This window comes from Colletotrichum navitas (assembly GCF_030913465.1).
Source record: "Colletotrichum navitas strain CBS 125086 chromosome Unknown LY79scaffold_62, whole genome shotgun sequence".
NCBI lineage: Eukaryota > Fungi > Ascomycota > Sordariomycetes > Glomerellales > Glomerellaceae > Colletotrichum > Colletotrichum navitas.
In genome coordinates this window covers 212,496-236,986 of record NW_026850608.1, presented here as the reverse complement: position 1 = coordinate 236,986, position 24,491 = coordinate 212,496, and the positions used below count along the sequence as shown (strand labels likewise).

The window sequence follows — 24,491 nt, the reverse complement described above, 5'->3', positions numbered from 1 at the left end:
TAATAAATCTTAGTGTATTCTTACTACTTTAAGGGAGGCTTTTAGGGTCTATCTTATCCTTATAAATTAGTCTATAAAAGCGTATAGCTACTATATCTCTTGCTAGTTCTACTATTAATTAAGTAGAAGTATTACTAAATATTAATAATATATTATATTTATATTTTTATTAACTATAAATTTATTATAACTATATAAGAGAGCCTATCTATAGTCTAGTATAGAATACCTATACTAAAGAAGTAGATCTACCTCTAGGCACTATTAAGAAAGGGCAAAGTATCTAGGCTACTTAACAAAGGAAAAGAGGAATAGTAAAACATAGGAAAACTACTTACACTATAATAATGTCTAATAATAATAATATATAGATTAATTAATAGGTTTTATAATTCTTAGACCTAATCTATAAAGATACTAAAATAAAAGTATAAATTAATAAAGTAATTATAAAAAAAGTAAATTTCCCTAAGTAAATAAAAGTGCAGTAATAACTAGTAGTGTATTTTTATATAGAGTATTAAGGCTAATAATAACAACTATGTATAAATAATTATGTCCCCTTCTAATCTCTTCTTAGGTCTATAAATCCCTTTTTTAATAGGTAGGTGGCTTTCCTGTTAATTTATTCCTTAAATTAACTACTATATAATTCTTATAACTATACTACCTAACCTTACTACAGTATATAACTCTTAATTAGCTAGACCTATAACTTTAGGTAAGTAGTTATATTTTAGTAGCTACTTAAGAATAATTATATATAGCTAGCTATTAAGGTAGCTAATTTAGCACTTAGATTTATTAGTGTTCTATATCTTAAATAGGCTAATATTATACTTATAGAGGGCAGCCTAGTACTAAGTAAAGAAGTCCTTTATTAGGGCTAGGTCTAACTTAGCCCCTTTCTAGTATAACTTAACTAGTTTAATAGTGCCTTTTTTCTAGAGCTCTAGATAGTTAGTAAGCTAGCTCTAGATAAAGTGCTTAAAGACTAGTAGTTAACCTTAGATACTATAGAGGTAGTTAGCTATTTCTTTAACCTAAAGTAGTAAGGCTAAAAAGCTAGATTTATAAAGCTATATAATAAAAGCGCTAAAAGCTATATCTTTAGCCTTTGTAAGCAACTAGGGCTAGCTAGGCTTATCTAGGCTAATATAGAGGTTATAGCCTTCCTAAAGGGCCTAGAGGTACTTCTAAATTACTATATAAGATACACTATAATCCTAGGCAGCTTAGTGTATAAAGGGTATATTAGTTACTAGCTTACCTACCTATTAGTAGGTTACTTATTAATAGGTAATATATAGTATTTTAGCTACCTTTTTAGTAGTAGTTATATTCTTATTATATTAGTAAGGTATATTAAAGGGTTAAAGTAAAGTAAGTAGTTTAGTTACTATTAATATCTATTAATAATATATCTAAATAATTGCTTGTTTTTAGTGAGAATATAATAAAAAGTAGGACTAGGTTGGGATAAGTGGTAACCCTATTTTCCTAGTGGCAACCCTATTTTTTTGCCCCCTCCGTGAGGAGGGGGTGTTTAGCTTTGACGAAGGCTGACTAACACCCTCGGGTACAGTTCTCGCTCACCCTAGAGTGGCTCGCTTTCCGTCGGCTCAGCTATGACTTCGAGTGCCGGCCGACGATAGACGGCCACCCCTCGGGATAGCTGTCTCGGCTTTGTTCTAACCCGTCGACCTTTGTTCTCAAATTTCTATGAATTACTGGGATCGAGTCCCTGGTTTCCTATTTCAAATCAAAATCTTCAATTTGATTGCTTTTGAAAAAGAGGATGAAGTCTTCAAGGATCCTTCGTCGCGCGCCCCTGCGCTGGGCCATACCCGGAGCTGGCGAAACCACTGTAGCAGCTCGCTTCGCAGCACCGTCGACAACGATGACCTCCCAGGTCCAGTGCCGCCGAGCGGCAAGCAGCCTCTCTCAGCGACCCAACGCGAACCATGTCTCCTTCCCGGGCGCCGTGAAGAGCGCCTTTACGAACACTCTCAAGTTCGAGACCCCCGGCGACTACCCCGCCGTCCCAACCTACCGCGTCGTCGATCAGGACGGCACCGTCGTCGACGATGCCTTCGTGCCGGATCTGGGTGAGAAGGATATCGTCAAGCTCTACAAGGACATGATCTTTATCTCCGTCATGGACCTCATCATGTTCGACGCACAGCGCCAGGGCCGGCTGAGCTTCTACATGGTCTCGGCGGGCGAGGAGGCGCTGAGCGTCGGTTCAGCGAGCGTCCTGACCCCCGAGGACGTGATTTTCTGCCAGTACCGTGAGCAAGGTGTTTTCAAGCAGCGCGGTTTCACGACAGCGGACTTTATGAACCAGCTGTTTGCCAACTCCAAGGACCCAGGCCGGGGGAGGAATATGCCGGTGCATTATGGCAGCAAAGAGTTGAATATTGTGGGCACCAGCCGCTCCCATTCCTACAACGAGTCTTGCTAATTGCTGAATTCAGCACACCATTTCATCACCCCTAGCAACACAGCTGCCACAAGCTTCCGGAGCAGCCTACGCTCTCAAAATCCAGCGGATGCAAGACCAGTCTATACCCCCGCGAGTGGTTGCTGCTTACTTTGGGGAGGGCGCCGCTAGCGAGGGCGACTTCCATGCGGCGCTGAACATCGCGGCCACGAGGTCGTGCCCCGTAATTTTCATCTGCAGAAACAACGGCTACGCCATCTCAACGCCAACGCTGGAGCAGTACCGGGGCGACGGAATTGCCAGCCGGGGTCTGGGCTACGGCATCGACACCATCCGGGTGGACGGCAACGATATCTGGGCCGTCCGGGAGGCGACCAAGAAGGCGCGCGAGATGGCGTTGGAGAATGGGGGCAGGCCGGTTCTGATTGAGGCCATGACCTACCGGGTGAGCCACCACAGCACCTCGGACGACTCGTTTGCGTACCGAGCCAGGGTCGAGGTCGAGGACTGGAAGCGGAGAGACAACCCCATCACGCGGCTGCGCAAGTACATGGAGGCCAAGGGCATGTGGGACGAGAGCAAAGAGAAGGAATGCAGGGAGTCGACGAGACGGGAGGTGCTCAAGGCGTTCAAGGAGGCCGAGATGGAGAAGAAGCCACCCATCCGGGCCATGTTTGAGGATATTTACGAGGAGCTGACGCCGGATTTGAAGCAGCAGATGGGACAGTTACGCGAGCATCTGGACAAGTATCCGGAGGAGTACGATTTTAACGAGTTCGAGGGAGGCAAGGGCAGCTTAAAGGCGTAGACTAGCCATGTTACACGATAGCTGCCTAAAAAGAACAAAAGAATAAGGCATCCTCAGCGATAAAGCCAAACGGGACGGGATTGGCCTCCAGATACTGCTCTCCGCCCCGTCTCCGTGTTGTCCAAACGTCTTAGGAATTTATTATTATTTTTTCGTCCTTTTTTCTTTCTGGCTCCATCCCCATCCCTCTGCTTCGATTTGGAGCGTTGGCCCGGACATTTCATTCATTGCTAGGTTGTGATGGCGCAACAAGAACAACGAATTTCGCCTCTCTAACCCCCACAGCGCTCGAGTCTGCCCTGTCAGAACCTAGGCCTCGCCAGCGGAATACATAGGCGTAAACGGAGCTGCACGTACATCGTAGTTCCTTAATAAGCAGCAATTATGGTGCCCGTGGGCCGTAGCGCCGAACCTCCAACATCTGGTGGCCAGGCGGGGTTACGCCTGCTGCTGTCACGCCGTGCCATGACCTGCCAGCGCCTGCCAAACGCTGCTGCAGTGCGCAGCAGCGACTGCACGGTCGGACACCCAACGTAGCGTCTTCACTGAGGTAGGTACGTACCCAAGGCGGTGCCTCTCTTAAGCTCGCACAGATACCCAATAATACTCTAATAAAGTCACTAGCAAAATAGGCTTGTGATGGCCCACACTAGGTCGACGACACGTCCATGACTGGGTGTGGGCGACGGTTAAGGGTTGGGACGGGACCGTTCCATGACATAAGGGCCTCTTGCGTGTGGCCGCAACCCACGACCTAGCTAGGTACTTTGGGCTGTGGACGCAGGGATCCCCTCCGAGTCTTCACTCGGGTGGGCGCTCCACTGCCCAGTGGCTGCTCTGGAGGGGGAAAAGTGGACTGGGCCAGCGATGTCAGAGCCATTGTACATAGTACATTATTGTATGGGCCTGCGGGATAGACAGTGTGGCCTGGCCTTGGGTACCTGTGTGTCTTGCCAGCAGTAACGGTGTGTGGTGTGTGCATGTCCCCGTCCACCGGCCACGGCCCATCAGTCAAACCAGACCCGACCGACACCTCTTCCCTCCATGCTGCCTCTGTCGCTGCTTAACTTCAACCGAACCAACCCCCGTAGACCTTCCCCGTACTTCGTCCGCCGACATCCTTTCTTCTTTTCATACTGACGACGACGACAACGTAGACGACAACTACGGCAACGATAACGACCGCACCCTCATCGAGGAACTCCTTGTTCTCCTTGTCGATCACCGTCCCCGAATTGAAGACGTTTCGTTTGATCCGTTGATTTCGGTCGAGCCTTCCATACACACCACTGCCCCTGTATCGTCTCTGGTGGCTATTCCGACCGAACTGATAACATTGAAATACCGCCTCTGCCCACAATACATCAGCACCGCCCGAGCTGTCCTGCCTCATGGCGTAATCCATGGCAGAACGAATCGCCTCTGCAAACCCGCGCTCCAGATCGGTAGTCGACCACGATCCCTCCGCGCGCCTCCCGTCCACGCCGACGACAGCGTCCTCTGCGTCGGGCTCACCCGCCTTCGCTTCGACTTCGCCCTCCCATCGGTAGGTAGCCGCGCTTTTCCCCGTAATTGCCGCATTTCTTTACAAGCCCCTTGCACTGTTTTTTATTCAAATTTCTAAATTTACTTCTGTGCGCATCACGAGAGACTAAGAGGGGGAAAGGGAGATCTGAAGGAGAAGACAAGAAGCAAAAGAAGAAGGAAGAACAAGAAGAGGAAGCAAAAAGAAAGAAAAAAGAAACGAGGGGCTTCCAGCAAATGAGCACAAAAAACACTCGGTCGGAGCAGTAGCAGTGCTGGGAGAAGGCAGCTCAGTGTTCAAGTTGTCGAGGGGCAACGAACAGTCACACAGCCAAACCGGCGCCTGCCTGCCAGCCCGCCTATCTGCGTTCACCAAGCCCGTTCAACTCTACCTCCTCCGCAACTGCGTCGTTTGATCCTCAAATCCAAACTCAGAAGGGACAAGAAAAAAAAAAGAATCACCTTTGCCTCAGGATCCGGCGTACCTACCCTCCTTCTTCCTTTAGATACCCGGAGCTAGGTACCCGGCCGGTTGGATCGAACTTAAGCGGGTCACTACCTATCGTACTGGCACGGCACCTTACCTCTAGAGAGAAGAAAAAAAGAGGGAGAAGGAGAGAGAGCAGGAAACGCCTTCTTTCCCACCATTGAAACACGGCTGCATCTGCATCGCACCGCTCCTTCACCCGCACCATCGACGATTGATATTCTCATCCTCGACGCTTCTTTTTCTTCTTCGCCTCGATTCCTCAAAATTTTTTTTTTTCACTTCTTCAATTTTTCGGTTCGCTTGGTCAGCCACGGCCAGTGCCATCCAACAATCACCTCTCCTCTACCAGTCCATCAATTCCTTACATACCAGCCTACACTGCACCGCCTCCACATCCGCATCCACACTACACACTTGACCTGTTGGGCTATACAGATGGCTGTTCGCACCCTCGATTCGGCTGCGTTGATTTGATCGTCACCTCTCGTCTTTCTGTTTATTGGTTCGGTCGGCATGCCTCGCAAAAACCAGTCACTCATGTCTTCTAGAATTACTAGGTCTTCTGCTCGGCAAGCAGCGAGTCTCGCAGCTTCATCCGCCCAGTCTACCGCCGGCGCCGATCTTACCACGACCGCCCCGGCTTTGACGACATCCAGTCCTCAAAATCCACCTCCGACTGCCTCGCGGAAGCGAAAAGCTCCAGCTCAAGCAGCTAGCCCTATTTTAGGAACACAACCGCCAACGAGCGCTTCGACTAGACGATCCAAGCGTCAGAGAGTAGTTGACGCTGTTCCGCTCCCTCAACATCCTCCTACACAGACACCTGCTCCGTCTCGCCCAAAGAGGAAGGGAAAATCCACCGCCACCATGTCGAGCCCAGAGTAAGAAGTCCCGCATTGATCCCTTGTACATCTTTGGCTGACTGTGCTGTCCAGCACTCCTACCGACATTGCAAACGCAAACGAGAACACTGCTCCTTCGGCCTCCTCTAGCCGGAAATCGAGCAGGAGCAAAAGGACAGCTCCCAGCGCTTCAGGTAATCAGATGCTGCTACCAACACCGCTCACTTGAGGATTATGAGACTGACATGGCTTGCACAGATCCTTCCGCCAACACATCCGGTTCTTCTCGTCGAACGAAACGAAATGCTGCGAACAACACCGACCAGGATACCACAATGACGGGTACGGACGACACAGAGAAAGATCCTATCCCTCCCCCGCCCCCGCCCCCTCCCGAGCATCATGACGACGACGACGACGACGATGACGATAGCGACGAGAACGATGAAGATGATGAGGACGGCCGAAGATATGATGACGAGGACGATGATCCATTCGGAGGGTTCGGCGGTCCTGGCGGCCCCGGAGGTCTCTCGAGCACTTTGCGAGCGCTTACAGGCATGATGTCGGGTATTTCATCACGCTTACGAGAGCTTCTCAACAACCTACGTCAGAAAGACGACCCTTCGATTCAGTTGATTGCTCTACAGGAGCTTTCGGAGATCCTCCTAGTCTCAAACGAGGATAATCTCTCGGGGCATTTCTCACCCGATTCCTTCGTCAAGGAATTGGTGACTTTGATGCAACCAAATGAGATCACGGGAGAGGAGAACCCGGAAATTATGCTTCTTGCCTGCCGTTGCCTGGCAAACTTGATGGAAGCCCTGCCCGCAAGCGTGGCCAACGTTGTATATGGAGGAGCTGTCCCGGTTCTGTGTCAAAAGCTGCTGGAGATCTCATTCATCGACCTCGCTGAGCAAGCTTTGAGCACCCTCGAGAAGATCTCTGCCGAGTACCCCTCCAGCATTGTTCGAGAGGGTGGCCTCACTGCCTGCCTGTCCTACTTGGATTTTTTCGCAACAAGCACCCAAAGAACGGCCGTCACCACTGCCGCCAACTGCTGCCGCAACATCCCTGAAGATTCTTTCCCAGTCATTCGAGATGTCATGCCTACCCTACTCAATGTGCTGGGGAGTAGCGATCAGCGAGTTGTGGAACAAGCCTCCATTTGTGTCTCTGGGATTGTCGAAAGCTTCAAATACCAGTCTGCGAAACTGGAAGAGCTTGTCAGTGTCGACTTGCTCAAGGCGGTTTTGAGATTGCTTGTACCTGGCACCACCAACCTCATTAGGTCGGATATCCACACCCAGTTCCTGCGTGTCTTGGCTTTCACAGCTCGTGCTAGCCCTCAACTGTCGGCGGAATTGTTCAAGCTCAACGTTGTAGAGACTCTCTACCAGATCCTGACTGGCGTGTCTCCACCAAGCGGGACAGAGGATGTTGCCTCCAAGCTCGACAGCGTTGTTATCATGCAGGCGCTGATTCACCGGCCCAAGGAGCAGATCATCGAGACGCTCAACGTCATTTGCGAGCTGCTTCCAAGCCTGCCCCGCAATGCTGACCCTTCATACGGCGACTTCGTCGAGATGAACTCGACAGAACCTATTACTCCATCGTCCACTGCACCTGGAAAGGCGCGCAAGTCACCCAACGATAAGAGAATTGAGCTTCTTGATGGCTGCAAAGCCGAGGTCCGCCGTTTCGCTCTCATTCTCTTCCCAACCTTAACCGATGCTTTTTCAAGTACAGTCAATCTCAATGTACGGCAAAAGGTACTCACTGCGCAACTGAAGATGCTTTCAAACCTGAACGAAGAGATCCTCGGAGAAGCATTGAAGACTGTTTCATACGCTTCGTTCTTGGCCTCAATATTGTCTCAGCAGGATCACCCCTCACTCGTCATGCTCGCACTCCAGGCTACGGAACTTCTCCTCAGTCGTCTGGAGGATGTTTACCGGTACCAACTGTATCGTGAAGGTGTTATCTCGGAGATCACGAAACTCGCCACCGAGGAGCAGACTCCTCCACCGGCAACAGAGCCGACTGGGTCGCAGGAGACCAGCAACACTGATCCGCAGGCTTCTGTGGACTCTGGAGAGCCGTCGTCGGACAACGAGGAGTCTGAAGATGATGAGGACCACGAGGAATCAGAGGATGAGGAGAACGAAGAAGAGAACGAGCACGGGCATCATCCGGACGACATCACGGGTTCACCAGTTAGCTCACGCGGGTCGACCATGTCGCTGGACGGACCTCCGCAGCACTTCTTGTCTGACGTTCCTTCGATGCGGAGTAGGATCCGTGAGGTGGCTAAGAAGTTTTTGGAAAACCATGAGACCGAAAAGCATGGTAAGACCATGAAGAAGAAGGCGCTTAAGATTCTGTCCAACCTGTCGGATCTTGCCGAAGAGATCGAGGCCTTCTACCTTCGCAGAACGGCCACCAATCTTGCCCCCGAAAATGGGGTGGAGCTCTTCAAGAAGCTGGCTTCATCATTCGACGCGGACGTTCTAGAAAGCGTCACAAGTGCAGAGCTTCTAGCTTCTGGGCTTGTAAGAGTGCTCTTGGAGGTCTTCAGCAACCCTGACGAGGAACTAGCTCGGACGGCACAGTCAGCTTTCTTGCAGGTGTTCATGGGTTACTCCGTCAAGTCGAAACCTAAGACCGCAACTGCTGATTCGCCCGCGACTCCGTTCAGCGTCATGGTTCACAAACTTCAAGATCTTCTCAGTAGATCCGAGCATTTCGAAGTTATCACAGTCCACCATAACACTTTCGACGGCAACCGCAGTAGTGCTGCGTCCATGCTTGCGAAACAAATCCGGCTGAGACTCGTTGCTGATGACGACTCTGACATCCCGCGGTCTTATCGGAACATTATGGTCTCAATCCACGCTATTGCTACATTCAAGTCACTGGATGATTACTTGCGTCCCAGAATCAGCCTGTCGGAACGACCACGCGGCTCCCGGCGAGCCGATAACTTGTCCAGAGCTCTTGCTTCGCTTGCAGGCTCCGCCGGCTTGCCTTTAAGCCACGCTGCTGCTAGACTTGCAGAACGTGCTTCAGCTGCCTCTGCGTCAAGCCCTATCCCGCCTCCGCCCAACGCAGCTACGCCTAGCGGTTCGCGTTCTCTTCGCAAGACCAAGACCAAGTCAACACCACCATCTGAAGCTGCAGCTAGTCCCGACACTTCTTCCACTACAAGGGACAAGGGTGTTTTGAGAAGGTCTACCCGCCGTGGCGCGGCATCCACGACTGAAAGTCCCGCGCCCTCACGGCCGCCTCCGGAAGAGGACGATTTGGAGAATGCACTAGAATGCGCAGATGAGAAGCACTTGTCCGATGACGAAGAGATTGGTGGCAGCAGCGCTCTGGATGCTATTGTGGGTGACCTAGATGAAGACATGAGCGAGTCCCCCGGTCCTGAGCCTGGTGCCGTCAACATGGAAATCGCGGCTGGTGGTAGGGTCACAGCACGCAAAGAGGATGGTACTAGAGTCCCTACGCCATCACAGAGTGCTCTCCCTACCCGGTCCGGCGCTCTCCCTCCCCCGCAGTCGCAGAGTACACCCACGCCCTCGACTTCGTCATCACGGCCCATGTCTTACGCTGCAGCTATCCAAACTGTCCCCCAAGACTGGCATATCGAGTTCACTCTTGATGGCAAGGTCATTCCTAGCGAGACTACCATCTACCGTGCCGTTCATACCTCAGCCGCCAACTCCGATGAGCATTTCAGCCGGAGTGTCTGGTCAGCGGTTCATCCCATCAAGTTCCGCCGTGCTCCTGGTCCGCCACCTGTGGAAACTCTGTCCTTCAGCTCCAACGCCGAGGCAAGTACGGAAGACAATGGCGACGGAAACGTGCCGGCATCCCTGGCCAAGTATCCTTCTACCGCCTCCATCCTTCGTCTACTCAATATCCTCCACGACTTGAACGCCAATATCGATGATGTTATGGTAGAGAACAGCGAGAAGGACGCCGTCCGACTCAACGTGGAGCCCTTGTCACAGTTTGTCAACACCAAACTCACTGCCAAGCTGAACAGACAACTGGAGGAACCGCTTATCGTGGCGAGTAACTGCTTGCCAAGCTGGGTAGAAGATCTTGCAAGACTGTATCCTTTCCTCTTTCCTTTCGAGACGAGGCACCTGTTCTTGCAGTCGACCTCATTCGGTTATGCCCGTTCCATGACCCGTTGGCAGAATGCCCAATCTGCGGACGACTCTCGTCGTGACCGTCGTGACGACAGACCTTTCCTCGGGCGACTGCAGCGCCAGAAGGTTCGCATTTCTAGATCCAAGATTTTGGAGTCAGCTTTGAAGGTCATGGAGCTCTACGGCGCTTCTCAAAGCATTCTCGAGGTTGAGTACTTTGAGGAGGTAGGAACAGGCTTGGGACCTACCCTTGAATTCTACTCGACGGTGTCGAAGGAGTTCTCCAAGAAGAAACTCAAGTTATGGAGAGAGATGGACTCGAACGACTCTGAAGAGTATATCTCTGGTGCGAGCGGCCTCTTCCCTCGGCCACTCAGTGACGATGAAGCCAGCGCTCCAAATGGTGAACGAATTCTCCAGCTCTTCAAGACTCTTGGAAAGTTTGTTGCTCGGTCAATGATCGATTCTCGCATCATTGATCTGAATTTCAACCCTACCTTCTTCCGCATCGGAGATGGTTCGTCGGCACCCGGCGTCAAGCCATCTCTTGGTGCGGTTAAGGTCGTCGACCCAGGCCTGGCTCGGTCTTTAAAGACCATCAAGAAGTTCGCCGTGGCTAAGAAGGAAATCGATGAGGACCCTTCACGCACCCCTGCGCAAAAGGTGGCCGACACCGAAGACATTGCCATTGACGGAATGAAGCTAGATGACTTGTGCCTCGATTTTACCCTACCCGGCTATCCCGAGATCGAGCTTATACCAAACGGCGGCCAGGTCCGAGTCACCATTGACAATGTGGACTCGTACCTAGAACGGGTCGTTGATATGACTCTGGGCACCGGTGTCCGCCGCCAGGTCGATGCATTCCGAACGGGCTTTTCCCAGGTCTTCCCCTACTCGGCCCTGAGCGCTTTCACTCCTGACGAACTCGTCACGCTGTTTGGAAGAGTTGAAGAGGACTGGTCGCTTGAGAGTAAGCTTCCGTTCCCTTCCTTAGCTTATCTTGACTGCTCACTAACTTACTCGATAGCACTTATGGACTCGATCAAGGCAGACCATGGTTACAACATGGATAGCAAGAGCGTCAAGAATCTACTACAGACTATGAGCGAGCTCTCTCCTCCTGAACGCCGTGACTTCTTGCAGTTCACCACGGGAAGCCCCAAGCTCCCGATCGGAGGTGCGTTTATTTACCTTGCGCATCCCCTATAAAATATGCATGCTGACGTATATATACAAAACAGGCTTCAAAAGCTTGACGCCCATGTTCACTGTTGTTTGCAAGCCGAGCGAGCACCCATACATGTCTGACGATTATCTCCCCAGCGTCATGACCTGTGTGAACTATCTCAAACTACCCGACTATACCAGCATCGAAGTTATGCGGAAACAGCTCTCCACTGCGATCAGAGAAGGCCAGGGGGCGTTCCATCTGTCTTAGATGGCGTTCTCATTTACCAACAAACTCAAAAAATACGAACAGGACAAAAGAAAAAAAGAAAAAAATCGGTAGTGTTGATGGTCAAGTGACTATGGTGGCAGCGGCAACGGCACTGCACATCCGCATGAAATGGAATGGAACATGCATCAACGAGCATTTCACTTCTCTAGAACGGAGGAACCCGATGCATTCCTTCTGCATCTGACGATTGTATGCAAAGAATTCATGGATGGTAACGGCCTCGGACGGGATGCACCAGTTTTGAGTGAGGTGGATTGAAGGGCGAAAGGGCAACATGGAAGAACCTCCCTCCCCCCCCCCCCCCCAACTCTAACTTGCATGGCAGGGTTGTTCAGGCGTAAGGGCTTCTTTTCAGTTTACCTCTTTGCTCTGGCCTCGGGGCATTTCTTAATTGATTCGGCACTGTTTTAGGGTCCATGACGGGGCCCAGGCCCATTTGAAGCCTGCTTTGATAAGAAGTGCCAAGGGTTTTCTAGTTGATAGAATGGTCAAATTGATTTGTGAGAAAAAAAGTCATGTTTTAGAGTGTCTGCCGAGGCGATCATGATGTGTAAGGTTCACGGCATGACCGACTCCACAAGATCGGCATCGAGTCTTGAGGCAAATATAGCATAGTGACCAAGAAGTATGTGATGATGCCTATATGATCTGTCCACCGTTCGTTCCATATTGCTCCTCTCGCCCACGCGATGACTTCCATCAACCAGTCACACAACGGGCCGTCATGGTCCGGCATGCAAGCTTACAAAAAGTCTCTTCATCATAGGATCTGGTGTTCCCCTATTTGCGCAATCAAAGGCTTGCCCGAGGCACCAAAAACAAACCATTTGATCCCGTCCCGTCGGGCACATGGCTCCCATGCCCGCCTATAGAACAATTGACAGAAAAAATTCAAAACATTCTTCCTCTCCCTCCCCAAACCTCTTTTCCGCCGCTGTCTTTACCACGCTTTGCTTCCTCGAGCAATTGAATAGAGAAGGAGACGCAGTAACAATAGACAAGGTAGCAAAAGTGGGTACACCATCTACATGAGTCCCAGTTACCCGCCTTGCCATATAGCTGTTCCCCACGTCATAGCGAGCAAAAATCAAAAGGGTAGATGACGACTGACAAAGCGACCTCTTGAAACATCGCTGAAAGGGCCGCTGCCTTGAATAGGTACTGCGGCAACCGCCCCCCCCCTCCCCCTCATGTATCAAAAGGTGGCTCCGGGCTTCAGCAGGTGCAGCTTCGGCAACTGCCTCTAGCGGAAACCGGCCTTGACTTCGGCGCGCGGCCACTCGAACAGGACATCCCCGCCATAGACGTCCGCCGTGATGCGGCTGATACGCAGTTCCACCTCGCCGTAGAAGCGTTCGCACTCGCGGAGCACCTTGTTCACCAGCTTCTGACTCAGGACAAGGTCGTCCGCATCACCAAAGTGTTTCTCAACGCGCTTACGCAGTGTTTCGATGCCCTTACGAACCTCGCGCGCGTCATACGTCGCCAGGACTTTGTGGAACGTCGACTTGGAGTTGGACGGCTGCGATGCGATGCTCGATCCGGGCTTACCGGACTGAAGCTGTCCCTCGATGTTCTCAATATATTCGAGAAGCTTGCCAAGAGGGCGGCGCATAACCGCGTTCAGGTATAGACCCATGTGCTCGTTAAGTTCACTGGTTGCGGCCTCGCGCCAGTCTTCGAGAACATCGAGGCCGTGCGTGTTGACCTCCTCTAGGAAATGGTTCATGTTTTCGATGAGGAGGATGTGGAAGTTGAGCGCCTCCTTATCTTCTGGATCCGCGCCCGCCGCGCCGACGCTGACAGCCGGGTTCTCGCGGGCGATAATTTTGAGCGAGTCGAACATGGACTTGAGAATGCGGCCGTATTCGCGATCGACTGTCTTGCGAACAGCCAGGTTCGGGTCGATGCCCGTAAGAATGTTTTCGACCGCGTTGGAAAACTGAGGGAAGACGCGAATGAACGAAATAACGCCCTTGCGCTTGTTGATCTTAACCTTGGTCTCTTCGATGGCACGGATTTGCTCATCGACGAACTTTTTGAAGCGGGACTCCAGGACGCCGTGGAGCTTTTGAAGCATGGCGTTGAGAAATTCCTGGTTGGATTGTTGGTAATCAACAAGGTTCCGCTCGAGAACAGCCAGGACGCCGGCCCCTTGCCTTGTTCGATTAGTTAGCATCTCATCCGTTGAGCGGGCTCTTTATAGACTTACAAAGGATCGGTCTGTATGACCCATTCGATGAGTTTTGCAACTTCCGTCTCGAGAAAGATAAAGATGGCTTCCATTGCTTTGGTCACTCTCCGAGCGAGATCGCGGTCTGGCTCCATTAGGCGATGGCGGCGCAGGTCACCACCTCGTCGGTCTTTCGGTCTGCTCGCTGCGACCAGGTCAGGGAAATCTGACTGCTCCAGGGTCGTGGCATGGAAGAAGTCAACGATAAAGTTTTGTTCCATCTCGACCAACGGCAAAAGGTCATCCAACACATGGCCAAACACCTCGTAGGGGAAGCTACGATTCTCGGTTCCCGCTGCCTCTTTGAGATTCGTTCTGCTGGCGGTGTCAATGGGTGAACGCAGACTCTTGGCCAGTGTCTGACTCCGCTTGACGGTAAGCTTCCTGACAGTGGTCGCCTTGCCTTCTTGTTGCTTTTCGACTTCAAACGTAAACAGGAGCTCGGTTGTCTCATCAGCAGTCATCTTGCGCGCGTTGCGCTTCCATGCCTCCAAAACCTGCCGGAATTCGTTCTTGTACACGGGATGGCTCTTATCTTGGTAGACCTGAATCATACGGTCCCAGTTGGCCGGGTCGACATCCTTGGAGTACTTGATCAAAGGACTGTACTTCCAAAGCATGTCTCGACCAACATCGTGATGACGGGAGTCCACCTTCCTCGACAGGGCCTCGCGAAGCGCTTTGTTAACCTCATTGTAGGCCGCGTCGAACTGCTGCGCCATGTATCCGACCAACCGTCGTGAGAAGGCGGCGCTTTCTTGACGATACATTTCTTTCTTTTCTTGGACGATTCTCATCTTGCCGTAGTCGGTGTTCTCAAGCCCAACAGCTTGGTCGCCTTCACCAACAAGATCTTGGCTCTTCCTTGGCTCGCCTCCTAACAGTGAGGGGTCGATCTTGGTCATGGCCTTGTAGAGGGTGACTAGGGACATCTCAATATCTTCGAGGCCTCCGAGATCCTCAAGCGGCGCGGCCTTCAGAGCATTGAGATCGGCCGTGGTGATGGTTGTCGTCTCCAAGAGAGATTCAAGCTCCTTTCTAAGGAGTTTCTGATTAGCCGTCTGAACCTGAAGACCCTGGCCTTGAGCTTCAATGTATGCAATATCATCGGACAGCGTCTGTCTTGCGTTAGTAGAATTCTCCACCAGGCACCCAGCCAACTCACCGACAGTTCAACACTGTAAAGTGTCAACAGGTTCTCCATCTCTTCACACTCAGCGACTGCCAGGTCGATGCCACGCTTGATGGCCTCAACGCGATCATCCTCTTCTTGGAATCGGGCCAGCCAGCCCCCAGCTTGAGCTTTGTTGAGTTCTCTCTCGAGCTCAGTTCTCATATCTTCAACGTTGCGCGATCTCATCTGCTCTCCAGGCACCCAGCCGAAGTAATCCAACCACTTGGTGAACTCTCCACTCTTGTTATCCAACACAGTGGGGTCAACGCCTAGAGACGCAAGATATTTGGCATCGTTGCCGGCAACAATCGACTTGCGGCTTTCTTCGTTTGCTGTTGACTCGTCGGGCTTCTTGGGTTCTTTGATTAAAGGTTGCACGCTCGTCGGGCGGCTAGGGTTAGGTACAGTGACCTTTACCTCAGGCACACCGGATGTACGCTTGGAGGGTTCTGTAGGAGCTGCTGATGGTGCGGGTGAAACAGCTTTCTCAGCAGCTGCCTCCGGAGATGCTGCTCTCTTGGGGTCGTTAGAGGAGGTTGGTCTGGGCGGGGGTTGGAACACAGTGGTAATCCCTTCCGCCGGCTCGGCGCTCTTTCCGGCAAGTTGTCGTAGTCTTTCGCCAGCACCACCAGGTCGGGGCCTGAAGGCTGTGGCAGCAGACGCAGCCTTCCAGAGGACACCAGCGAGGTCTCCCTTGGACTTCTTGGACTTGATCATCGGGCCCAGACCTGGCCGACTCTCTTCCTCCGGCTCAGCAGGCGGTTCAGGGACGGGTGGGGATACGGAAGCTGCAGGCGCCTTGGGAATAGGCTCATCAGCCGGAGGTAGAGGCGCTGGGGACGGAGCTGGAGGGGGGCTCGTTGCTATGGGGGAAACCGGGGCAGGGGGCACTGGGGTCTCGGATGACGGCGAGACGATTGCAGGAGTTGGCCTCGTAGGTGTAGCCCCCCCATTTGGCTCAGGCGTTCTGAGCGTAGGAGGAAAATCTGCTGTTCTCGGATCAACAGGCGTGAGAGGGGTGACAGGTCTATTGTCTCTGTAAGAACCAACGTCTGACCGCTGCGATATTGAGTTCTTCCTGGCTGTGCTTCGCGGCGGAGGAGCAACTTGATCTCGTCGCATCCCTGGGCTAATTAGCGGCGCGGGAACCAAGTCTCTATCGGCGAAGCCCTGCGGTCGTGCCGGGTCCATCGGAGGTCTCTTTCTTTCTGGCGGCCGGCCTCCTTCTTCCGATATTGGTGGCGGCGGTGCCAGGACAGGCTCAGACGGCTGCTCGGCAAACCTGCCCATTGCCCCTGAGCCAGGCATACCGTTCCTCGAACGAGGCGGCAAACTGCTCGCATCCTCGCTCCTGGCTCCTAGAGACGGGGCAAACGATTCCTGGCTCTGGTTTCCGTAGCGCCGCAGCGTAGGGGGGTCTTGAGAAAATGACGAAGCCATGCTTCCGACGGGCGAGTGAGAAGGCATTCCGTTAAGAGGCGGCGGCCGGCGTGGGCCAGGTGGCCCTGGAGAAGGAGTGCCATGGTTGGAGGGTGCTGTGTTCCCGGCCAAGTTGGACTGACTAGAAGCAGCATCTAGCGTAGAGGGGGGCGGTCTGAAAGGGAGCTGGCCAGGCGGCGGCGGCCTTCGATCGTTTCTCAGGATCTGAGCTATTTCAGAAGGGTCAAAGCCCAACAGTTCGGGGGTCTTGCCGCCCGTGTATTTTCCATAGATCTTGGCCAAGCTGGCAATAAAGAACTTCTTTTCCTTGTCCGATTGCGCGTTCCAGAAATAGGGCTTGCCGAGAGTCACGACGAAGCCAGTGTCCCCGGCCCATTCACGAAAGTTGGGATTAGCCGACGGCCCTGTAAAGGACTCGATGGCAGAGAGGTCGTCAAGGTTCCATGTTTTTCCAATGGAGAAGGAACCGTTCGCATTCTCCTTCGTCTTGTGCATACGCACTCGGCCACTTTTCCTTACAGCAACGATTATAACGCGGGGTTTCTGGGTTTCGGGGGTTCGTGCTTGAGGCGGCGGCGGAGAGGTCGGGTGGGAGGAGTACTCGGTGATTCGGATGTGGGTGATGTATGTCTCCAGCACTATCGTCATGAGGCAAGGGTTAATACTATGAGCAGCCATCGGGGTGTTTATCCCCGGAGGAGCGGAGGGGGGAGAAGAGGAACTGAATTTGACGCACGCGATCCGTCCACATCCTTCTTGGTGAAGCAACTCTCGATGATGCGCCGCTTCTCATCTTCGAATCGCTGGGCCCTGCTGTCCATGGCTGCTCGGTTGGGCGGTGCCGTCGCAGTGGGATGGAGCACTCATGAGGGGGTTCGCAATGCCACGGGAGAAATCGCTTGCATGACTATCGCGGCAAACGGATGGGTCGACGAGGAGTGACGCAGCGATAGCGACAGGCGCTCGGAAGGATATTCGATTCACGTTCTGGTGGGATTTCGAGGCCGGGTCGGTCGTGATGCATGCCAGAAGGGGAGCGACGTGTGCAGGTAGGTAGGCAAATAGGTGTGTCTGGCCGGCCCTGGGGGTAGCTTGCTGCCAGTCTCTGGTCCCGCTGGGTGGTTAGAGGTACCTTGGCCCTTCATTCTGGGGCACTTCGGTTAGGGCGCGCCTAGCCAGCGACCGAACAGTGCCGCCACCGCATCACCTATCATCTGTCAACATGTTGCTGAATGCAGCAATATTACTCCAACCATCTGTACGGATATAACATCATTGTATGTTTTTCTCGATTTCGAGGACTAAAAGCTAGCAGCGTCCCTCTTGGCGCTCATCAATAATCGACTATCTCTAAGCAGCTGAGTTCTGTGTCCAACTCGACGATACATGGACGGTACCTCCCCAAATGAATGCCCGTCTGTCTGTTGCTACCGGACGGAAACGTACAACCACGTCTTGTTCCCTGGGCCATGCAATTGGGCGCTGGGACTATTTGGAGAGGCACGGAGCATGGAGGAGGAGGCATGGGATGGGGATTGAGGGTGATGGAGGGTGGTCCTTCCTGCCTAGTGTATCCGTACGGAGTACATAATGCCATAACAGAAAGTTACCGCGGAATGCGGAACAGACCGCCGCCGCCACCAATTGACTTCTGCTTACCAGGACATATCCTTACAGCATAGCATGCGGTGCTTGTTGTCTTCAACACTGCTTCCAACGATAATGTGGCCTCATGCGAACAGGAGCAGATCTATCCCGAAACAAACTCACCTTTGCTTCTCTTCTTATACTTGTCCATGTTTTCAATTTCTATACCACTCCCAGTTACCGGTGTACGAATACGACGCCGATGTCAGACGCATCGGCTGGCAGGGGTGTCGTGTCGTCCGCGAGAGCTCGGGCACCTGTCGTCATGCCTTCCACTCGCCCTTGTTTCAAGTTGCCCTGGTCAGAAATGAAAGCCCCCGTTATGGCAACATCCGGGCTGCCGAGCCTGTTTTTGCGTCTTTTCCTCCGCCGAAGCTCCGGCATCTGGGGCTCCAAGCGCAGTGGGTTTTCGGCCCGCCATCTCGCCGACTGACAGACATCACCCGGTCCTCTCGCGGGGGTTCGGTCATCAACTACAATCTTTTACATGAATAACTATGTGGAAGATTGTGTCCTGTTTTCCTATCGCGACCTCGCGACCGCGGGCGATGATTTATTTAATATCTAGCTTATAAGTAAACCTGAAAGATGAGTCGAAGCCAGAACAACCGCCCAGTCTGGTAAATAAATAACGTACCATTTAAGAGCACAAGACAGCGCAATGCCGTTTTCTGGAGCAATCTGTGATTCTGTGACAGGCTTGGAACAGACTAACAAATTGAACGCACAAGGGGTCTTGTCAGTAACCACACCAGGCTGCCCGCTCAAGCCATAATGTTGCCAACCTATTGATTGTTAGTCGGTCATTGACACCACCGGCATCAAGGTTTCGACATTGGGGCCATTCTTACTAGGGCCGGCGGAAAGCAGCTGAGAAACTGACAGTCTGAAAAATACCAAACCATTCGCCATGGTGGGAGTCAGTGCAAGGTGCTGATCAGGCACCTCGGAACCGGTCCACAAAGTGCCAGGCTACGAAAACGGAAGTATGACAAACGTACGAGTATGCCTAGGACTGCCTAAATGGATAAAATAACCGCTTCACCATGCGTGGTGTAAACAGCTCGGCCTCTCGGCAAGATGATAAGTGCAGCAACTACATATATCGCCGCTCTAGTTCCGCAGATCCGGCTTGCCTCCTCGCTGAATGACAAAACAACTACACAGCTACCATAATCCATTCCTTCCCCAACCTTCCCAATTCCCCAAAAAGACATTGCGTCGCTCCATCTAGATTCTGCCATTTCTCTTGTAGAAATACTCTCCGTGCCATACATGGCCCGTCTTCCCCGTCGTCTCTCAATATGCAGCCCATGATACGGCATGCCCAGAGAAAGATGCCACTGATACGCCAACCAGCGGGCACCTTTATGTTCAGCCCAGGGGTATAAGACTGATTCTTGCAATGTTTCGAGGCTTCTCGGGGCCTAAGAATACTAGTTGGAAGACCGATTGTGGGCCACAAAGGCACAATCAAAAAGAGGAGGGGTTTTTAGTAGAGTGGGAAGGGACCAATGCAGGTTTCAATATCATGGTTCTTTTGCGCGCCTTGCACATCTCAAATGGGCTTAACTAAGTGTGCCACGCCAATGGACGTGGGTTCAGCATGGCATGTTTGCTGTTTGTTCTTTGCAGCAGTCCATTGCACGGATCCCTTGATACTCGACCAACCACTGCTGCCATCATCATCATACAGATGCAGAGGCTTTCGGGCCCGTACGATCTGCAAACCTTGAGCAACAAATTTGCTGACCGCACTCAGAAGGACTGTTTTACAGGCTTTTTCATAGTCATAGTCGGCCTCCTTCGGCTGTTGTTAACCACCAACCTGCCTCCAGTCTTGGGTTTCGTATTGTTTCGGCAAACCGCCACAGGGACCATCGGATGCATCCTCAGTGGAAACCCGGGAGAGGGTTCCAATATGTCGAGAGCCAACGGCTGGTGGGAAAATGTCGACCAAAGGTACGGGATACCCTCGGGAGCCCCTGGGCAGAATTCGGGGCAGAGTTGAAAGGAGCGGCGAACATCACGGCTTCCTTGACCACCGGAAGACGATTGGGCCCCTGTGTAGAACTCGGAATTGTGATGTTCTAATAACACCGACCAAAATCACCAACATCGGACCATTGGTTCCAATGCCGTTATGTTCTGCTTAGCCACTCGCGGGGCCCGTACCCGGCATAAACCCCTTAGTCACCCGTTCATCACCATCACTACCGAGACCCTTTCACTTGGAACCCATAGACGATCGCCCGTGACAACGGAAATCAATCCCCCTCATAGTTGCAACCATCATCTCCTTCTCATCTCCAGCCCCTGTGACCTCATCAATCGTACCTCAACCCCCCCTTCTCTTTGACCCCCGTTCTATGACCCCCCCCTCCTTCCCCTGAAGCCATATCCGCCCACAGCCTTAGCCACGAACGCTTGTTTCTCGCCTGCCCAGCCCTTTTGCTCCGCGCACGCCCATCCAATCTTCTAGAAATAGCCCAGTGACTGGCCCGCCCGTCTTCTTCTCGAACATTTCCCCGGCTTCGAATCCCGGATCCACGACGCACCGCCTGACCAGGAACCGCCCCCCTCCCCCCCGTCGCCTATTGGGGCCCCGAGATGGCCTTGGGAAAGGTGGAGAGAAAATGTTACCCCCCAAAAAAACAAGTAAAGGTCTAAAAACCGCGCGCGAGACGCCGTCCAAGTTGGGGCCGTCTAAGAGCGATCGGTGACGAACGACCACAACCCTCCCCACCCTTTGTCTTCTTCAAGGGGGTCGACCTCGATAAATGAGGCCCGCCCGGGAGATGAGATGAGAGCCTTTCTGACTTGCCGCCCTCGTCGCATCAGAGTTCAACGAAAAATTTACAATCAACAGAGTGCGAGTCTCCCGCGGTCCCGGCAGATTGCGCTCCCAGTTAAACGAAGTCGTCTCCATCTCCGAACCGACCCCACCCCCCTCCCGGGCTCCCGGTCAGCTCCAGGAGGGAGCCCAGCCCGCGCGGTAGTATGAAAAAGCAGGCTATTAGCCGCCGCAGCCCTGGGGAGCACAGACGCGGCCATCCTGCATAACTCGGGTTGTCGCCCCCTCTGGTTTTTCGCGACTCTGTAGAGAAGCTGCCCGAACCCGAGTTGTATCCACGACGGGAGGGAAGCGAGGAAAGGCTTCGTTGACTGCCCTGCCCCACATCGTCAACCAAACTCTAGGCTTTCCCGAGCTTTCGCAGCAAGAAATTCGGTTTGCGTACACTCTTCCAAGTCTTCGAGATGCTGGGTCCATCACGGCGGGCAGTGGTACGCTTGCTCGCTACCCATCTCGCTCGTGTTTTCCATTTCCCCGACCCAAGCTACCTCAACCTGGGACAGTGACCTCTGGCGGAGGGGAAGCCAGGCAAGCACCCCACATCAGATGGAGGGTGAAGTTAATGACCACCAATTCACTCCTCCTCTTCACCGTAGCGTAGCGTCACCGGTGGAAGGGTGACACCGAGTAATTTTGACATTCCAGGTCCGGGGGGAAGGGGGTCCGAATGTCCCAGTCCATATCGGAATCCGTATGTCAAGCCGTAATCTAAACTTGTGGATAAGTCGGGTATTGGCCCCAACTCAACTGAGCCCAAAATGGATGGCTGATGTATGGAGCGGGCCATCGATGCCAGTATCGTGCAAAGGACAGCACAAGTCCCGCGATTCACGTTCTGCAAAAGAGAGAACAAGAGCAGTAATGGAAGGGGTTTCTGTTGCATCCAATAGGCGGAATTTGTACTAGAAAACCATAGAGAAAAGTCCGGAAACACCATTCTCGGCGACGCTTTGTACGCGTACTATATGCCTCAAGAGATGTAACCGTGTAAAGTAAGGTTATACAGTGGGCAATCGCCCTGAATACGAGCTGCGGCCTAAAGCCTGCCGGAGCTCTTTTGCTTTTTCGTTGTTGTTTTTTTTGGTTTCCCCCCTGACCCAAACTTTTTTCTATCCCAAATGACACCCGAGTTGACGGGTCCCTTCAATCCATGTACATTGGATCACCTCTCACCTGGGACATAGCCATTCCCATGTCACCACCGTGCATGCTCTGCATCGTTGCCTGCATATTCGGCATTGACCTGCTCATGTTGATTCCCCCCCGATTCGCATTTGGATTACCATTCTGCATCATGAACCGCGCATCACTCGCACCCCTCTGCTGCACTTGCCTTGTCCGTGGTACCTCGAGGGTGGCTTGTCGTTGGATTGGCTGCTGGGGCATGGGTTTGACGGTGGGCGTGTCCATAACAGCAAAACTGTCATCGTCCTCCATCTCGGCGTCGGCGTCAGCGTCTCCGTCGGCGTCCCCATCAGCATCCCCGTCGGCATCTTGGTCGCTAGCATCGTCGATTGAAGGAGGGCCGCTAATCGACGCGGCTGGGTCACTATGGCCAGTGGTGCTCGTCGTTGATTGTTGCTGATCGGGGCTCGGAAACTGTTGCACTTGTTGCTGTTGAAGTTGTTGCTGATGCTGCTGTTGTTGCAACGACTGCGCCTGTTGTTGCTGTTGCTGCTGCTGTTGCTGCTGCTGTTGCTGCTGCTGCTGTAGGTTTTGTTGTTGTTGAGGGGTCGGAGTCGGGGTCGGGGTCGGTGTGTTGCTGTTTGTTTGATCCAAAGTCTTTTGAGCATTCATGCCATTGTTGGCGACACGATTCATGCTGATGACCGTCTTCCACCGTTCAATGGCCCTTACGACAACGTCGTTGAGATCCATTTGTCGGTCCTCGAGCCGCAAACCTACGCCGCGGCCACCGCTCTTGACCCCTGCTTCCAACACGTGGGTCAAGAGCTGTCGCTCCAGGGGAATTGTAGCCGGAGAAAACAGTTTGAATTCTCGTGGCTGTTGTAGACGATTCAGCTGGTCAATCTGAGATTTTAAGTTGGCGTTCTCCTGCTGCAGTCTGTGCTGTTCGTCCTTCATCTTGTCAATCTCGGTCTGCTTCCTACCCACACTCCTTGCCATCTCCAGTAGCCATAGTTCATTTCGCCGCTGAACAGGCAAAGAGGTCCAAACAGCAAAGGCCGATTGCAAGTGCTCATTGACCTGCTTCTCAAGAGTTTCCGCCGACTTTTCGGCCTTCTTCACGGCGTCACGGGTATCTCGGACGAGACTCTCGCGGGGGGGGTATGTTAGGTCCTCCATCACTGCCGTAGTAGCAGTGGCACAAGTGACCTTCCAGTTACTAAACTCTTCTCTAAAGAAGGCCCTGAGCGCGTCATATTCTCTTTGCCCAGGTGATTGGACGGACCAAGAGGTGGAGGTAGGATGCTGTGTGGAGGAGAAGAGAGTAGGCGGCGAGGCGAGGCACTGCAGTGTCAACGCAGGGAAGTCGAGGGCAAGAGGGTCAAATTCGAAAGGCATAGAGTTGTTGTCGATGTGTTGCCTGATTCGAGGTTAGCAATGCAGGGCCTTCCCTGTCATATGTCAGAGGGATGCTCACTTGGCTGCTCTCCAAGAGCTCAAGAGCTCTCTGAGGGCGAGCTCCGCCGCGCGGGCGGTATCCATCGCATCGGCAAGCTTGTGCTTCACATCGAACTGAGCCTTTTGCATTACCTGCTTGCTCACTTGCCTCGGCCTCTTGCCTGCATTCTGGCTGCCCTCCCCATCGGTGGAGGTAGCAACATCGCCGTTTTTAGAAGGAGCATTGTTGATGACACCGGTGGTCTCCCAAGAAGGGGTCCAAGGGTACTTGCTCAGTGTCGAGTCGACGGCATATTGGCCGTCCTTGGGCAAGGCTGGAGACTTGTGGGATTCGGCATCTTGCGTAGCGTCCCGCTTGGACTGGGCAGGCCTCGGCGTGCTGGCTGGGGTCGAGGCATTTCTGGTGCCCATCGACCCCCTAGGCTGTCTCCGCGTGATGCCGCCTCGCAGACGCCTGATAGCGTCGACGTCGTGGATTCCATCTGGGGGCTTGGGATTCTTTTCCTTGATGTAGAGGTCGAGGTGTCGGCCGAGAGAGGAGGAGGTGAAGGCCTGACCACAATAGGGACAGTTCTTGTCCTTGGGGGCGCTCAGCTTCTGCTGGCTCGAGTCGGCGTTGCTCGCAGTTTCTGCCATGGCGCCGAGAGTTTTGGGTTTACAACGGGAGGGCGGGGGACAACGAGTGGTTCGGAGGATATATCGACGACGTCGAGGACGCAATGGAGATCGGTTCGGAGGCTACAAGGTTTTCTTCGACGAGAAGACTTGCAGCTGCTCCAGGGGAGCTATGTAATCGAGGTTCATATGTATAGAGGGGTCGAATTGGGA

General features: G+C 52.8%; 5 protein-coding genes across 5 annotated transcripts; 2 read left to right on the top strand and 3 right to left on the bottom strand.

Annotated features, from left to right (window-relative positions):
* Positions 1–1,654: 1,654 nt before the first annotated feature.
* On the top strand, positions 1,655–3,592 carry LY79DRAFT_563497 (dehydrogenase E1 component). The gene is made up of 2 exons (XM_060558561.1): positions 1,655–2,422; positions 2,478–3,592. Exons 1-2 carry the CDS (start codon positions 1,799–1,801, stop codon positions 3,249–3,251), a joined length of 1,398 nt encoding a protein of 465 aa, XP_060410914.1. The 5' UTR covers positions 1,655–1,798; the 3' UTR covers positions 3,252–3,592.
* A 654-nt stretch (positions 3,593–4,246) lies between these two features.
* LY79DRAFT_563495 (HECT-domain-containing protein) lies at positions 4,247–12,034 on the top strand. Its single transcript, XM_060558560.1, has 6 exons — positions 4,247–4,797; positions 5,814–6,146; positions 6,201–6,301; positions 6,366–11,240; positions 11,298–11,447; positions 11,512–12,034. Exons 1-6 carry the CDS (start codon positions 4,655–4,657, stop codon positions 11,706–11,708), a joined length of 5,799 nt encoding a protein of 1,932 aa, XP_060410913.1. The 5' UTR covers positions 4,247–4,654; the 3' UTR covers positions 11,709–12,034.
* Positions 12,035–12,718: 684 nt separating this feature from the next.
* Positions 12,719–17,644, bottom strand: LY79DRAFT_335747 (exocyst complex component Sec3). Its single transcript, XM_060552530.1, has 4 exons — positions 17,313–17,644; positions 15,128–17,214; positions 13,942–15,080; positions 12,719–13,888 (listed from the first exon to the last, which is right to left on the bottom strand). The coding sequence occupies exons 1-4, from the start codon at positions 17,395–17,397 to the stop codon at positions 12,973–12,975; spliced, it is 4,227 nt and encodes a 1,408-aa protein (XP_060410912.1). The 5' UTR covers positions 17,398–17,644; the 3' UTR covers positions 12,719–12,972.
* A 3,795-nt stretch (positions 17,645–21,439) lies between these two features.
* On the bottom strand, positions 21,440–22,117 carry LY79DRAFT_335712 (uncharacterized protein). Its single transcript, XM_060552529.1, has one exon. It carries the CDS (start codon positions 22,012–22,014, stop codon positions 21,652–21,654), a length of 363 nt encoding a protein of 120 aa, XP_060410911.1. The 5' UTR covers positions 22,015–22,117; the 3' UTR covers positions 21,440–21,651.
* Positions 22,118–22,220: 103 nt separating this feature from the next.
* LY79DRAFT_521986 (uncharacterized protein) lies at positions 22,221–24,299 on the bottom strand (the record flags this gene model as incomplete). The annotated part of the gene is made up of 2 exons (XM_060555406.1): positions 22,221–23,625; positions 23,683–24,299. 2 exons carry the CDS (start codon positions 24,297–24,299, stop codon positions 22,221–22,223), a joined length of 2,022 nt encoding a protein of 673 aa, XP_060410910.1.
* Positions 24,300–24,491: the final 192 nt, after the last annotated feature.

What these genes read in the sequence shown, in the direction of transcription:
- LY79DRAFT_335747 (XM_060552530.1), bottom strand. Translation starts at nt 17,397, where the DNA reads ATGGACAGCAGGGCCCAGCGATTCGAAGATGAGAAGCGGCGCATCATC. An exon ending in GAAGGATGTGGACGGATCGC is followed by an intron (nt 17,215 to 17,312) that starts GTGCGTCAAATT and finishes TCATGACGATAG; the next exon opens with TGCTGGAGACATACATCACC. An exon ending in GTCATACAGACCGATCCTTT is followed by an intron (nt 13,889 to 13,941) that starts GTAAGTCTATAA and finishes TAATCGAACAAG; the next exon opens with GCAAGGGGCCGGCGTCCTGG.
- LY79DRAFT_563497 (XM_060558561.1), top strand. Translation starts at nt 1,799, where the DNA reads ATGAAGTCTTCAAGGATCCTTCGTCGCGCGCCCCTGCGCTGGGCCATA. An exon ending in GCAGCAAAGAGTTGAATATT is followed by an intron (nt 2,423 to 2,477) that starts GTGGGCACCAGC and finishes TGCTGAATTCAG; the next exon opens with CACACCATTTCATCACCCCT.
- LY79DRAFT_335712 (XM_060552529.1), bottom strand. Translation starts at nt 22,014, where the DNA reads ATGGTGTTTCCGGACTTTTCTCTATGGTTTTCTAGTACAAATTCCGCC.
- LY79DRAFT_563495 (XM_060558560.1), top strand. Translation starts at nt 4,655, where the DNA reads ATGGCAGAACGAATCGCCTCTGCAAACCCGCGCTCCAGATCGGTAGTC. An exon ending in TCGACTTCGCCCTCCCATCG is followed by an intron (nt 4,798 to 5,813) that starts GTAGGTAGCCGC and finishes CATGTCTTCTAG; the next exon opens with AATTACTAGGTCTTCTGCTC. An exon ending in GACAGCTCCCAGCGCTTCAG is followed by an intron (nt 6,302 to 6,365) that starts GTAATCAGATGC and finishes TGGCTTGCACAG; the next exon opens with ATCCTTCCGCCAACACATCC.